This window comes from Ursus arctos, unplaced genomic scaffold (assembly GCF_023065955.2).
Source record: "Ursus arctos isolate Adak ecotype North America unplaced genomic scaffold, UrsArc2.0 scaffold_2, whole genome shotgun sequence".
Lineage (NCBI taxonomy): Eukaryota > Metazoa > Chordata > Mammalia > Carnivora > Ursidae > Ursus > Ursus arctos.
Genome location: NW_026622874.1, coordinates 41,765,441 through 41,779,633, shown reverse-complemented (window position 1 = coordinate 41,779,633; position 14,193 = coordinate 41,765,441). Strand labels below are relative to the sequence as shown.

Below are 14,193 nucleotides of genomic sequence, written 5' to 3'. Positions count from 1 at the left end.
GGGGGAGGGCGTGTGGGTCCCCGTGCCATCAGTCTTCTGTCCCCCCAGGTGACTGTGGTACGGAACTTGGAGGCCTATGGTTTGGACCCGTGCTCAGTGGCTGCCATCCTCCAGCAGCGGTGCCAGGCCAGCACAACTGTCACTCCTGCCCCGGGGTCCAAGGACGGCCTGCAGGTCCAGATCCAGGGAAACCAGGTCCATCACCTCAGCCGGCTGTTGCTTGGTGAGTGTCCCCTCTGAAGAAGCAGAAGCGCGGGTCTAACTCGGCCCAAATCTTCCCACCCATCCAAGCCCCTCTGGTCATCATAGCCATAGTATATGTGTGTGGCCAGATCGTGTGTCGTGGCCAGTGAGAGACCGAGCTGATATTTGAGCCATATGCTTTGGCCCCCAGATTCAGTGCTCTCTGCACCGTCCTATCGGCGTCGTTCTCTTCCTGGTTTTCCCTTTGGTAAAGCATCTGTTGTGCGTCCCGGCCGTGCTGGGTACTTCACCGGGCATTTTGCAGGCACCGTCTCTCCTCCTCATAGCCACGCAGCAGAACTGTTTATGTTTTTCAGCTGAGGAAGCCGAGGCTCAGAGAGGCTCAGTCCCTTGCCCTCAGATACTCAGCTGTTCCATGCTGCAGTTGGGCTCCCGGCTTGGCTTTGTCAGACCCCAGAGCCTGAGTTCTTTCTCCCAGCTCTGGGTCACCCAGCCTCCGGCTTGTCCTTGATTCACGCCACCTCTGCCTGAGTCAGCTTCCCATCACTCTCCTTCTACACACCCCTTATGCTGGTCGGTGCCTTCAGAATAAGCCCTATGCTCAATAAGTAAGACCCTCCCGGTCCAACTCCCGTTCCCCTCGGGCTCTCTCCAGCAGCTCTCACACCCCCACCTCAGACCTTGGCCACGCTGCCGTCCTCGCTGCTCCCCCTGCACGCTCGGTGCTTGCATCCCTGTGCCCTCGCCCAGAGTGCCCTCCCACAGCCCACGTCTGCCCGACCGTAAGGCCTCATGGGCCCAGCCCAGGGGTCATGGGAAGCTTGTCTCAGAGCATGTCCCATTTTTTCTGTCCTTCAGTTAGCATTTAGAAAATTGCCAATGTAGCACTTTCTTCTTGTGTTTATTTTTCTGTTTTTTCAAATGTCTGAACCCCCTGCTAGACTGAGCAACTTCAGTCAGAAACCTTGCCTTCTTCATCCCTTTTGCACGCTCAGGGCCTGGCACATGGTAAATGCTCAATAAGCAAATGTATTTTCGGGCCTGAGGCAGCACCCTGTAGTGAGCTTTCAGAGCTGGCCCGTTGAAGTGAAGAACCCGATAGGAGGTGCTGAGAAGAAATAAAAGGAAAATAGACAAGCACGTGACTGCACGCAGACGCACACCTTCTCTCTCCTGAGAAAATTATGAATGCCTCAAGTATACCTAGAAAGTGGCTCTCGGTGTGCAAATTGCTAACATACACACGACAGCCACGAGGTGTAAAGATAAATGGCCCATATCGGACAACTGCCCAGAGGAGCTGGGTCCAAGCTGGGTGTAGAAGAGCAGGTCACGTGATGCAGTCGACTAAAGAGAAGTTGACACCAGGAATGTGCGCGCAGTGGAGCGAGGGGATGGGTGGCAGCCGTGCGGTTTGGGGCCCACGGGGATCAGGACCAAGGGGGGACGTTGGGACACAAAGTGTAGGGGGTGGCGGGGAGGGCAGGCTCACGCCCCACTGAGGAGGTTCTGCTTTTTGGATTGTAGAAGACTATCAGCTTCCTCGAAAATACATCCAAGGCCTAGAAAAGGCCCCCAAACCCAGCAGGAAGAAGTAACAGACTCCTGTTTCATGTGGTCAATCCGGTGGAAATCCAGGCTCTGGGCTGGTCATTTATACGAGCATTTTCAGCTTTTGCAAATGAAAAAATATAATTCTTTACCAAAATAAATTTTTATTCTAATCTAAATCTGATTTCCCTCTCGTTTCTTCCACTTAGCTAGAGGGTTGTACACATTCTCAAGTCGTACGTCAGTTTACAGCAACAGGAGAGGCGGTCATGGGGTGCCTTTTCTATTCATGTCATTTCAGTGCTTTTAGCGCCTTTCCTGCTTTCAGGGCCGGTGGTTCATCCAAAGCTCAGGCAGGGAGGGCCACCCTGTTTTGAAAGCCCCTCTAGCAAGTAGTCCACAGCCTCTCGCTCATCTGTTCCTACCACCTAATTAACCTCCTTGCCCCAGAAGAGTCCCCTCACATCTCTAAGGGGTTAGTCACACAGAAGCAGCACTCAGCTGTTCTCTGCCATCAAGCCAGGCCAAAGAAGAAGGGCTTGGCCGTAAATGGCAGCAACATTCAGCTGGACAGAAATGAGATCATGAAAGCATCTGAGTTTCCCGGACACAGCGCTTCCTCCCCAGCACTTACGCACACTGCCGCCAGCAGTGGCAAATTGTGATGTGGCTTCGAGACGGTGGCTTTGTTCCAGGAAAGAGTCTTACCCAACAAATGCTGTTAGGGGCTCATGGAAGAGGTCTTCAGTTGGTCTTCAGAGTCTGTGAACTCCTGAAATGGCACGCAGGACTTTGTATGCTCATTTTCCCAAGAGGTTCCCATGCTTTTGTCACATGGCCAGCGGGATCCCTTGCTGCCAAAAAGGTTGAGAACCACTGCTCTGGTCCCTGCTTAGTTCCTGGGAGTCACTTGTGTGACCAAAGCGCTCCTTGTACAAAAGGAAGGCGTGAGAACTGAGCTGAATTCTAGAAGTCTTTGGTTTTACCATCAAAAAACAATTAGAGTTTAATTTACTTTTTTTTTTCTTCTTTCTCATCCCTTTTTTTTTAAATCAAGATAAGAAAGACTTGGAAATATCCACAATAGTCACAAATTACCCATCTGGGGCTAGAAAGGAAGAAAGGGTTGGGTATGAAGGTGTGTGTATGACACTTCCTACCCTTCATTATTAGACCCAGAATAATAGTCCCTGTCACTTGTGACTCACTGTAAGTAAACTCCTTAGTTTTACTAATCCTCTCTCTGCCAGCATGACCTATGGAACTGAGGAAGGGATTTTTGGAAATTGACCCCAAACAAAATTCTATGACAACAGAACTTTTGGACAGACAGTTTGATCTGAGGAAGTATGGTGTGTGTAGTAGTAATGGAATATGGTCCCTATATGAACACAGATAACATATAGTACTCTGTAAGGTTGCTTCACAAACATGATTTATCTTGCACAATCTTGGCGGAATTGGAGGCTCAAAGAGGTTGTGTCTTGCCTCGTTGATCTCTGTTAAAGACACAAAGCCAGTAAACGGCGAGGGTAGGTCTAAAACGCACATCCACTCCTGACTGGTTTAACTCAGAGTTCTGCTATGCCCATGCTGTCAGGACCTGTGCTTTGAATGCTTTTTCCAGTAATGATGACCCATTTGCGCTGACTCACCTTCCCTCTCCTCCTCGGGAATACCATAGGCACGGGTAAGAAGGTGGGGGAGGGGGAGGTTAGGCTGTTGAATGGATTTGTTTTTTTCTCTCTGTGCTAAGCCCAACAGTCTCTTTCAAGGTCAAACTTGTAACTTTGAACTTAATCCCATGATGTTACCAAGTGAGTTGCAGTGAAAAGCAGAAACTGGTTCATGCCCAGGTTTTGGTGAAGTTACTGGAAGACCTACTTCTTGGAGGTCTAGGCGAACAGATGTTACAGACATGCCCCATTCTCGGGTAATTTTAGGAATGTCTATTGGATGGAGTGTTCTCTCTGCCAGGGAGGTAGGGAGTGAGCTGGCTGCGCTCTGACCAGCCTCTGCAGCCTGAGGGCCCACGTTCAATGCATTATGCGTGGTCCCTACCGGAAGGTGGGCAGCATTTCTTTGTAATAACCTTACCTGGTTATTTCCGTGATGACAGAGCCGTTCCTCTGATGGAAGTTAGAAAACGCTAATGTGAAAGGACTGTTTTACTCGCCTCATCTATCCTTCCTCCTCTAGGTGAAATGACCTTAAAATCTCAGAGATGCATCCTGTCTTATTTTTAAATAATTCCAGAAATAGAAGAATCATCGTCCACCTCCGTAGTGTGTCCTGATGCTTAATCATCCTTAGCTCCAGAAAGCCCCTCCTCTTTTCTCACTCAGGATCTCCTTCTAACGCACCCCTTCTCTTCTTCTGCTCTGTGGGGCGGCACCCTCCGGCCCCTGCGCCTGGACAGATTTCTCAAGATTCTTTGAACAGCAGCCTTCATTCCTCCATTCACTGGCAGAAGAAAATCTGACTCTGCCCAGAAGTGTGTGCTCTTCTCCGTTCCCACCCTATCCCCCGGCTCCCAATTTCCAGGAGATGGTGAAGGGCAAAGAAGATGTTTCTAGTCTGGGTTATTTTTGCAACAAGCTTTTATTACTTTTTTTAAAACCCATATAAGAAAGACATTTAGAAAGAAAATATCCTCAAAACAAACACGTACACATGGGGCAACACAAGGATAGAAGGCACTACCAGCAGTCATACCCACCTCTGGGGGGAAGGGATACTTTATACAGACTGTTCGCCGAGGCTCGGACCTCAGTGTGGGTCCTGGGTCTAACTGTGCTTTAGATAAAGTCAGAATTTTCCCATAATTTCCTTATTTCATAAACACCCCTATCTCTTTATATATAGCTATATGCCCTTATGTATATATGTACATGACTTTCTTTTCCTTCTCAAAAATAAAATAGCCACCCCCATCAGAGGGAGGTTCTCAGCAGCATTCACAGCGGCTGCAGCAGGAGCCGTGCCTTCCATTAATGTTAAAGACATGCAGCATGGAGGAAAAGGACTCTGTACCCGCTCCCTTTAACACAGGGCGGGAAAGAGATCTCTGTACCCGCTCCCTTTAACACAGGGCGGGAGAGAGATCTCTGTACCCGCTCCCTTTAATACACAGGGCGGGAGAGAGATCTCTGTACCCGCTCCCTTTAACACAGGGCGGGAAAGAGATCTCTGTACCCGCTCCCTTTAACACACAGGGCGGGAGAGAGATCTCTGTACCCGCTCCCTTTAATACACAGGGCGGGAGAGAGATCTCTGTACCCGCTCCCTTTAACACAGGGCGGGAGAGAGATCTCTGTACCCGCTCCCTTTAACACAGGGCGGGAGAGAGATCTCTGTACCCGCTCCCTTTAACACAGGGCGGGAGAGAGATCTCTGTACCCACTCCCTTTAATACACAGGGCGGGAGAGAGATCTCTGTACCCGCTCCCTTTAATACACAGGGCGGGAGAGAGATCTCTGTACCCGCTCCCTTTAACACAGGGCGGGAGAGAGATCTCTGTACCCGCTCCCTTTAATACACAGCAGGGAGAGAGATTTTTCTAAGGGAGGGAAGCAATAAGGCTGAGCATGAAATGGCACAAAACCAGGGTTCCTGGGGGCCTAAAGAATCTTTTTGAGCTGCTAGCTTGTCTTGCTTTTGCAGCTCAGAAGACTACACAGTTTGTATGACATGGGGTCAGCATTCCTTCTGGGATGGGGGCGGTGTGGACACAGCAAGAGTGGGGGAGGGGACTTCTGAGGCTACACAAAGAAGCTGAGGCTCAGCCCACCCCAAAAAGGACCTGGGAAGGCAGAGGACGACGAAGAAGTGACCTCTGAGGCTGGACTGGAAAGCCGGCCCCGCTTTGAACGTGAAAAGTCCTTCTCCCTCTGCGTTGGAGTGTCTTGGCAGCCCTGGCCACTTGCTTCAGTTGCTTGGCTAGTTTATTTTTCAGTTTGCACCTGAACAAGGAGCCAGTACAGGTGTAGGCTGGGGCTCTGACTCCCCCCCACTCCCGGTCCATGTGCTTTGACATCACTTACTGGGAGTCAAAGCGCAGGACCTTCGAGGGGAAGGTCTACGACTCTGGCTCCATTCTCAGAGGGAGGGCTCCCCTGGCATCGCCTCCCACACCACCACAGTCCCCTTCCTGGCAGGAGCAAGCCAGCAGCAAAGCGTCAATCAAGTGCACCCTGCTCCTGTCTCTCTATGAAAACAAAAAGGCACTGAGGTCAGCGGAGGCCAGCCCACAGGCTCGTGGAGCACAGCGCCACGGGCTGGCCCCGGCTGTGGAACACAAAGGACTCCAAGTTGGCTGAGTTGGGGGGTTCCCCATCTGTAATCAAGGCGGCTTCTGTGGCAGCACCTGGAGACCCCAGCGTCCTGGTGGGAGGAGAGAGGCAGTGCGGAAGGCCAAGCGGGAAAGCAGGGCAGCCAGGCCCTCCCCTGCTCTCTAGCTGGGGGAAGGCCGAGGACAAGTTGGACACCTTCCCCTGCAACGCTTTTTGGCTTTCTCTGACTGCCTGATTTCTGTACTCAGCAGGAGACCTTAAAAATGGTAAATGGCTGGTTTCCCTTTGGTGAAAACACCTGAGGATGATGGCAATATGAAACTTTGAAGTGGTAACTTAAAAACAAACACTTGTTGACAAAGATGTGACAAGGCATCTCCCACGTGCTTTGGGTTTCCATGTGTGCGGACTCTTGAACGATGAGGGCCCAGGCCGGCTGCAGCTGCTCTGGAAATCTCTGTGCCAGCCTCAGCTTTGGTGCTCCCCACCTGAGCATATGGAGCCAGTGGCTTTAGGGCCTTCCCTTGAGCATGAGCAATGGGCACCACGGGACACTGGGGGACAGTCCTCTTACAAGCATTATCCTGCTTTCGGGGGCTTAGACCAGACCTGCTCAAGGAATATGCTACAATTTCTGACTCATAAATAAAGGTTTATGTATGGGTGGCAAATAAGAAAGAAATCAAAGAAGAATAGAAGCCAGAGAAAGAACATGGAGCTCTAAAACCTTTCTTCTTCCCTTTGCCGGGTGGTGCGAACGGTTCCAGTCTGGTGATGAGAGAGGCAGCTGGTTGGCTTACGAAGGGCTCACAGATTGCCCACGTCCACGGCTCTTCTCTCCCCCTGTCCTGCTGCTGCTCGGCGGCACGTGGGGCCCGGCCCGCGAGCACACGTGTCCCTCAGAGGTTTCGAGCCACATCTGGAACAGCCGGGGGAGAGAGGGCACAGATGCACCCGCCACAGGTGTCCTGAGAAAAAGTGTCTGTTGCAAAATAATAATTAATAATAAAAATAAATCCGCGGGCACCAGGAGAAGAGGAAGCAGGACTGGTTAGCCAGGTTTGCCCTGGGACTCTCTTAAGGCCTCCTCCAGTTTCTGCCTAAACTTGTCATACTTCTTCTGCACTTGCTGGATTTTGTCCTGCTCCTCCTTTTCCAGGATCGTCAGGAAGTTCTGGAGCTCCGGGATGGAGAAGGCGTCCCACTGTGAGGCACAAGCCAGACGGGGGAGAGACGGAATAGGAGACAGGTCAGAAGCCGCATGACCTGAGGCCCCTGCCAACCCCCTCCCCCCACTGCCTCCAGCCACACACAGACAGCTCACACAGTGTTTGCTATCGAATAGAGCACTGCCACGGAGGAAGCTTGGGTTTCCCTTGTCATACCAGCAACCCAATTCCAAATCCTAACATCTCATGACCCCGAGTACCGGTCCACTATTGCTGTTTTATTTGGCTCATCAACCATCTTACATTTTCTCTGTGGCGGCTGAGGTCTGAACAGTGATGCCGGGGCCGCCCGGGGCCCCTGCTGGCCTGTCTGGCTGCCTGCTTTGGGGGTGCTGAGCGACAGGCTCTCAGTGTGCAGACCCTCAAGAGGCAGGTGGAGGAGAGCTGGGCTTGGCCTCCGGAGACGGGGTTTCAGCCCAACTCCACCACGTGACCTTGGGCTGCACCCTTCTGTCCTCTGGGCTCATCTGCCACAGAGTGAGGCTCCCGGCTGCTCTTGGCCGGCAGAGCAAATAAGGAGATCCCAGATCCTGTAAAGCTCTGGAGAACGGGGTTGGCCCAGGCCTGCCCCAGTGGGACCTGGCCTCTCCGGGCAGAAGGCGAGTCTGACCGCTTGCAGGCTAAGCTGGGAGCAGAGCCCCCCACCCCTCACCACCCTACCCTGTGCAGCCAGGGATTTTGACTCCTAAGCTCTTTTGACCACAAAAGAATATTAAGGTTTATCTGGTTTAATCTCCACATTGCATAACTGAGAAGACTGAAGTCCACAGAGGGGCGGCAGTATAACTATAGGTACAGAGCTTGCGGAAGCAGAAGGGGAATTAGGGCCTGGTCTCTAAACTCGCAGGACCGCGAGTTCTGTGCCGGGCCAACGGTGCCTGACACTTTCAGCAGAGCACCTTTTTTCAAACAAAATCTCCCGCACTCTAATGTATAAATCAGACGGAAGCAGAGCTGCCTGATTGAGCGGGGAGAAGGGACAGGGCCCTAACCTGCCTGGCTCCCCCAGATCTCCACGGTGACCCCTGAGACTGCTCCCTCAAAGCCCACCACTGACCGCAGTGGGACAAGCGACCTCCCTCGGGCGCTCGTCCGTTACTGCCAAGCATCCTAGGCCACGGAGAGCACCAGCCTGATTGCTCCCGACTCCGTGCCACCAGACTGGACTCTGATGAACTCGCCTTCCAGGAAGGAGGCCGGTTTTTAAGAACCAGGAAGAGACAAATGGCTCAAAAATCTCCATATCTGGTGGAGGCCAGAGATGGAGCTGGCCGGGCCCCGGGCCAGCCTGGAGCAGGAGCGACCTGGGCCCGGACACAGGTGCTTCTCAGTGCCCCCTCCACCCTGCGTTTTCAGAAGAAAAGCACACGAAATCCTTTCTTTCCACAGGCCTTGCCAGACACAGGCCCTGACTTGCTTCCCCAAGATGCTTACAATCCTGGCTTTAGATGCTGAACCTCCGCAGCCCAGCACTTCCCCGGGGCTCAACTTTCCCAGGCCATTTTCCCAGCAGCCTCCGCTGCTGCCGCCTGGCGCCCACCTCTGCTGGCGGAGAGGACAATGGCCACCTGCGCCTGGCCAGGCTGCCCTGAGGGCTGGGTTCACGCACCGAGCAAAGGGACCCAGACCTACCTCCACCTCTCCGGTTTCATTCTCCTTGAGCACGAAGCTGAGGACGTCATTGTCGGGCCCGGCGAGCAAGCGCAGGTAGAGAGGGCAATCAGCAACTGAGAGTTTCTGGAAGAGCACTGCAAACCAAGAGAGAGAGCTGGAGGCACATCTCGAAAAAGAGGGGCAGGGACCCAGCGTGGTGGGACAGACAGGGAAACGCAGACATGGGGTGGTCATAACCAGGAGTAGCCCTCCTTTCCACCTAACGAAATGAACCTGACATGAATAGGGAATGATGATGACCTTTTATCTTCGGTGTCTGCCCAGAGTTTGAAGCATGTTTCCATTCACATCACCTCCCCCAAAAGATTAGTGGGCGGTTTCTCTCCCATTCCACAGATTGGGAAGTGGGAGCCCAGGGTGGGGATTTCCCGCAGTCTCATGTAAAGTGAGGGGCACGCGGAGCAGGCATGAGCTTCCCGCCCAGCTCTCTGCCCAGAGTGTGGCCCTTCCACACAGCCGGACGGTGGCGCCCCGGGGAAGCCCAGTCCTCCCAGCCAAGTCTGGCAGGGGCCTAGCAGGAGAGGCGGTTTCTGATGGGGAGCTTGCCCTCGCACACCTTGCCCGTCCTTGTGTATCCGCTTAAAAAGGGCAAACTTCTGGGGATTGTCCACGACCATGAACTTCTTGAGCAGCCCCTGGATGACCTCGCTGACCGTGGTGGTGCTGCTGATGTGCAGCTGCTTGATGGCATCAAGCGGCAGGTAGAAGGACGTCCGCTTGTCCGTGGTGGCCGCCAGGTTCACTTCCTTGATGGCGTCATAGATGGACTGGGGCCGGATCCCAGCGGGCACCGTCACCGGCCGCCGCAGTTTCAGATGCACTTTGATGAAACCCGTGTAGGTGCCATCTTCACTCTGTGGAGCAGGGGGTGTCAGGTGAGTCAGCTCAGGTCTATCTTTCATGACCCCACCTGCCACTCCGAGCCACTGCCCCGGGTCAGGTCGCGGGGGTGGTTTGCAGAGGCCTTTCCTAATAGCAGTGCCATCCCAGTCAGCCCCCCCACACACACACACACATACCTGTCTCCCCGAGTTCCTTCCTGTCCTCTGTGGACCTGGGGGTGCTGGAGAGCAGAGACGATGTCCCCCCCGCCCGCCCCGCATTGAGCCAGGGGAAGGCTTGCAGTATCCAGCAGCCCAAGAGGACAGGAGGAGCTGCTCTGGCTTTCCCTCCCAGGGCCCAGGCTCCCTGCCCCAGTCCCCTGCCCCAGTCCCCTGCCCCAGTCCCCTGCTTCGGCGAGTCCCCGCCCCTAGGACGCGGGGTCTGGTGTGGCCTCTCTAGTTTGTCCCTCCAAACCAGGGAGGAGCAGGGAGGCTCTGTAATGAGGTCCTCGAAAAACCAGCCCACTGCGTCTCCTCCTGCATCTCTCTCCCAAACCAGGCAGCCTGCAAGACTGAGGTCCAGGACCACGGGAGACTGGATTTTCTAGCGCCCCGTCTGGCTGAAGCCCTAGAGAGCCAGGTGCTAGCAGCCACCAGCAGGGGGCAGGGTTCCTCTACCTTCTCCCCTTCCCACTGCAGGTGGCCTTTGCGAGCCTGGCAGAGTTGGTGCCTCCCCTCTCCGAGCTCTACAGTCTCACGAAGCTTCCCCAGACGCAGGCGGTGAAAGTGCCACAAGCAAGAAGGAGAGGACAGGAGCTGCGAATTCCCCTTGTGAAGCCTTCCTGGGGCCCGAGCAATACCAGCTATGGAGGTCTTTGTACGTTACTCAATTTACACAACAGCTCCGACAAATGGGCACGAATATCTCTATTTCACACCGAAGCTCAGGGAAGTTAAGAAGGTTTCCCAAAGCAAAAAAGGGGAAGAGCCAGCGATCGAGCTGGATCTTAGTCTAAAGCCCATTCTGTTTCCCCGCAGCAGGCGGGGTCCCAGATGGCCTCCACACCCCGAGGCCTCCGGAGAACTGAAGAAGGGGGAGGGGCCTCCGAGGGGCCGCCCCAGAATCCGGAGGGAGAGCGGAGGAACCCCAGTGGAGGGGGGAGGGGGGGCGCACGCACCAGCTTCATGCCCAGGCAGTTCTTCTCCCGGGTGTTGTAACTGTCAATCTTCTGCTTGATCTCCTGCAGTGTGGGCGGCCGCTGCGTCTCCTCGGCGGGTTTACAGACATTCTGGAACAGACGCAGAAGTGAGACGGTACGCAGTGGTTCTCAGGATGAGAAAGGAGAGAACCGCACCCTCCCAAAGACCTCGCTGACCGAGAGTAAGGGAGCGCCGGTCCCGCGCGGTGAAAACTAAGCTCAGGGGCGCAGGCTGAGAACAGAGATCAAATCCCAGTGGTGCCACTGGGTAGCCCGGCCAGCTCCGGGGAAGTCACTTGAATCTAAGTCTCCTCACCTGTGAAATGGGAGCAAGGCCTACCCCTCGGGCTTGCGGCGAGACTAATGCGAAAGCGCCCAGCACACGGGCGCCGGCGACGAAGGCGGTGCATCCGCGAACAGCACCGGCTTACGGAGGGTACTAGGGATAAGACTGAACTTAGACCGGGCGGGAGAGGCAGAGAAACGCAAGGCAGCGTCTCCCCAGGAAGTAACAAGAGCGGGGGAGACAGGAATGTACACAGAGACCCAGCCTACGCTGATGGGAACGACAGCAGTTCACCCAGACCCAGGGACCAAGGACACATGAACACCAGCCCAGGCCCCACATCACGGGCCCCAGTACTTTGCACATAAATAAGTTCAGCTGCTCCTTGAACAACACGGGTTTCAACGGCATGGATCCACTTAGGAACTCTTTTTTGATATAGTCCAGTGCTATAAATGTATTTTCTCTTTGGTAGGATTTTCTTTTTTAAAAAATTGATTTTATTTGTTTGTTTATCTGAGAGAGAGAGAGCTGGACCACAAGTGGGGGGAGGGGCAGGGGGAGAGAATCTTCCATCAGACTCTCAGCTGAGCATGAAGCCAGACTCAGGGCTCAATCCCATCAGCAGGAGATCCTGACCTGAGCCGAAGTCAAGAGTCCGACGCTCAACCGACTGAGCCACCCAGGCACCCCTCCTTATGATTTTCTTAATAACATTTTCTTTTCTCTAGCTCACTTTAGTGTAAGAACGCAGTGTATAATACATAGGACGTGCGAAATTGTGCTAATCAACTATTCATGTTATTGGTAAGGCTTCTAGGCTTTCTAGTCGACGAATCCTAGCCATATACATTTGTCAAATGAATGGGTGAACCAGAAGGGGACGGCGGGCTGTCCTTCTACAATAATTGAGAGAATCAGCCTCCTCTCCTGGAGCGTGGGGACAACCAACATCTAGTTAGCAGCTCCTCTGTGCCAAGAACTTGGCATGCACCGTCTCTTTTAATCCTCACAAACCAAAACTCTGTGAGATGGACATTACCTACATTTTCAGGTGAGACGACCAGGGCTCAGGGGAACTCAGTAACTTGCCTAAAGCCCTGAGTCAGTAGGTGCAGACCTACAAGGAAATTCCGGGCTGTTCACTGTGTTCTTCCCAGGGGTTCCCCTGTGCCCACCCCCGCGCCCAGGGAAGGGTAGGGAAGAACAAGGCTAAGGAAGGAGATGGAGGTGATCAGTCTTCACACTGCGGGGTGAATTCTGGGGTCTAAGCGACTCTGTCCTTCCATCGATTCCCTGCATTTCTCTCTGCTTCACCACCACCCACCTTCCCAATATCGTCTTCAAGCTGCCCGTGTGTGGCCCGGAGTACAGGAGCCACGGTTTGGGAAAACAAATGAGTTGGTAAAAACCTACCCAGAATTCACCTGATTCTAGAAATCGAGCAGAACCAGGGCAGGTCAGGATTCTCCTTTGGCAAATGAGGAAACTGAGGCCCAGAGAGGCAGGGTGCTCATGTTCTCCCAGCTGCCTCCCAGCCACCACCCCGCGCCCTCCTGCAGGGGTGTGGTTTGGCTGGCGGATTTCACAGCCGCCCTGTCACAGCAACGGCACCCAGGGGAACACAAGACGCCCCCCCCACCGGAGCCTGTCCCGGCGGTCCTCCCTCCAGCAAGCCAGCCTCGGAGATAGGACACGCTCAGCAGGATGCCTGAGCTTCCTCCTCCCACTTCCAACCCCACAGAGCTGATAACATGTCAGGCTCTGTGGCGGCCACGGGGAGCTGGTGTGGCCTCCCACTGCCCACCCCCCACCCCTCTGCATGGAGATGAGCCGACACCCCTTTACCACCCCTTCCCGTGGCCTGTCTGCTCCCCCCTGCCCTCTTCCTCAGGGATCCTGTGCTCTGTCGTTTCACATACCCTCTGTCACGTACCACCTACGTCACTCCCATTTCACAGAGGACAAAGCTGAGGCCTAGAGAGGTTAAGAAACACATTTGTGGTCCCACTGCTAGTAAGCATCTGAGTGGGGCTTGGAACAGAGTCCATCCAAATCTCAGTTCACGACATGGCCACACTAGGACGGCGCTTCTGCTGTTGCCGTAATGATCACGGAAATTCCATGCCATTCCATGAGGGCTGGGGTGTGCAGCTGCCAGACTGAGGCCCATTAATTATGGGACCTGTGAAACATTTGTCCAAGGTGTATCCAAGCAGTGGGCCAGGCCCCAGAGGACTCAGGACCCCGGGGCACCATGTCACCTGCAAAGGTGTCAAGGAGGGCCTTCTAATCTCCCAAGTGGGATGCCGCTGCCAGGAGCCACCCTTTTCCAACATGGCCACTCGGGCCCTGGAACTGGACCCTGATTCCATCCAAGAGCCACCAAGGGGAAGCACACCCCAGGGCATCTCCTGGTTGCCTGAGCTAAGCCACAACTAATGGGAACCTTAGAGAGTGTCTTCCTTCACTGGCAATTCCCCAATCCGGGGATCCTCGAATGGAGCTCCTCATTCCTCGTGCATTCCCACAGTTAGTTGCTGGAGACACACACCTTCCCGAAAACCCTCCCAACCCCCCCCCCCACAACTGGACCATCTCTCTGGGATCCAGTGGGCTTGGCCACGGCTTCACCCTGGGAACTGCCAGTCAGAAAGACCAGTTCTCTGGTTCCTACCCCGGGCTCCATTCTCTCCTCAGGAGCTGACAGCTTTCTCAGATTCTACAAAAAAAGAGTTACATGATGGAAAGGAGACTCGAGAAGCTCCCGGAAGTTCTCCTCTCATAGTTTCCAAGTGAGCGACAGCCATTTCCCTATAAGAAGGCAGCTGGGTCACAGCTTTCAAAAGTCAGTTATTCCAGGCCTGGGTTTGTACATAACAAGAGTCACAGCTGCTGTAACTAAAGGTTTCTTCTTCTTCCTGTTCCCCTTCCCT

General features: G+C 54.1%; 2 protein-coding genes across 5 annotated transcripts in view; one reads left to right on the top strand and one right to left on the bottom strand.

The window, feature by feature from the left end:
- The window catches only part of EIF2D (eukaryotic translation initiation factor 2D), a 28,215-nt gene extending 16,166 nt beyond the window's left edge, over positions 1–12,049 (top strand). For 2 of the 3 annotated variants that reach the window (XM_048225459.2, XM_026480468.4), the window contains 2 exons: positions 49–223; positions 1,732–1,934. In XM_048225459.2, coding sequence (XP_048081416.1) covers positions 49–223; positions 1,732–1,802 — 246 coding nt within the window. In that variant the 3' untranslated portion in view covers positions 1,803–1,934. Of the gene's footprint in view, positions 1–48; positions 224–1,731; positions 1,935–7,207; positions 7,298–8,666; positions 9,827–10,471; positions 10,650–11,019 lie in introns of those variants that run through there. The other variant, XR_007191415.2, reaches the window with a different exon arrangement.
- RASSF5 (Ras association domain family member 5) overlaps positions 4,341–14,193 on the bottom strand; it is a 65,787-nt gene continuing 55,934 nt past the window's right edge. For both annotated transcript variants that reach the window (XM_026480470.4, XM_026480472.4), the window contains 4 exons: positions 10,951–11,061; positions 9,508–9,805; positions 8,910–9,025; positions 4,341–7,252 (listed from right to left, as the gene is read on the bottom strand). In XM_026480470.4, the coding sequence (XP_026336255.1) occupies positions 7,100–7,252; positions 8,910–9,025; positions 9,508–9,805; positions 10,951–11,061 (678 nt within the window). In that variant the 3' untranslated portion in view covers positions 4,341–7,099. The remainder of the gene's footprint in view (positions 7,253–8,909; positions 9,026–9,507; positions 9,806–10,950; positions 11,062–14,193) is intronic.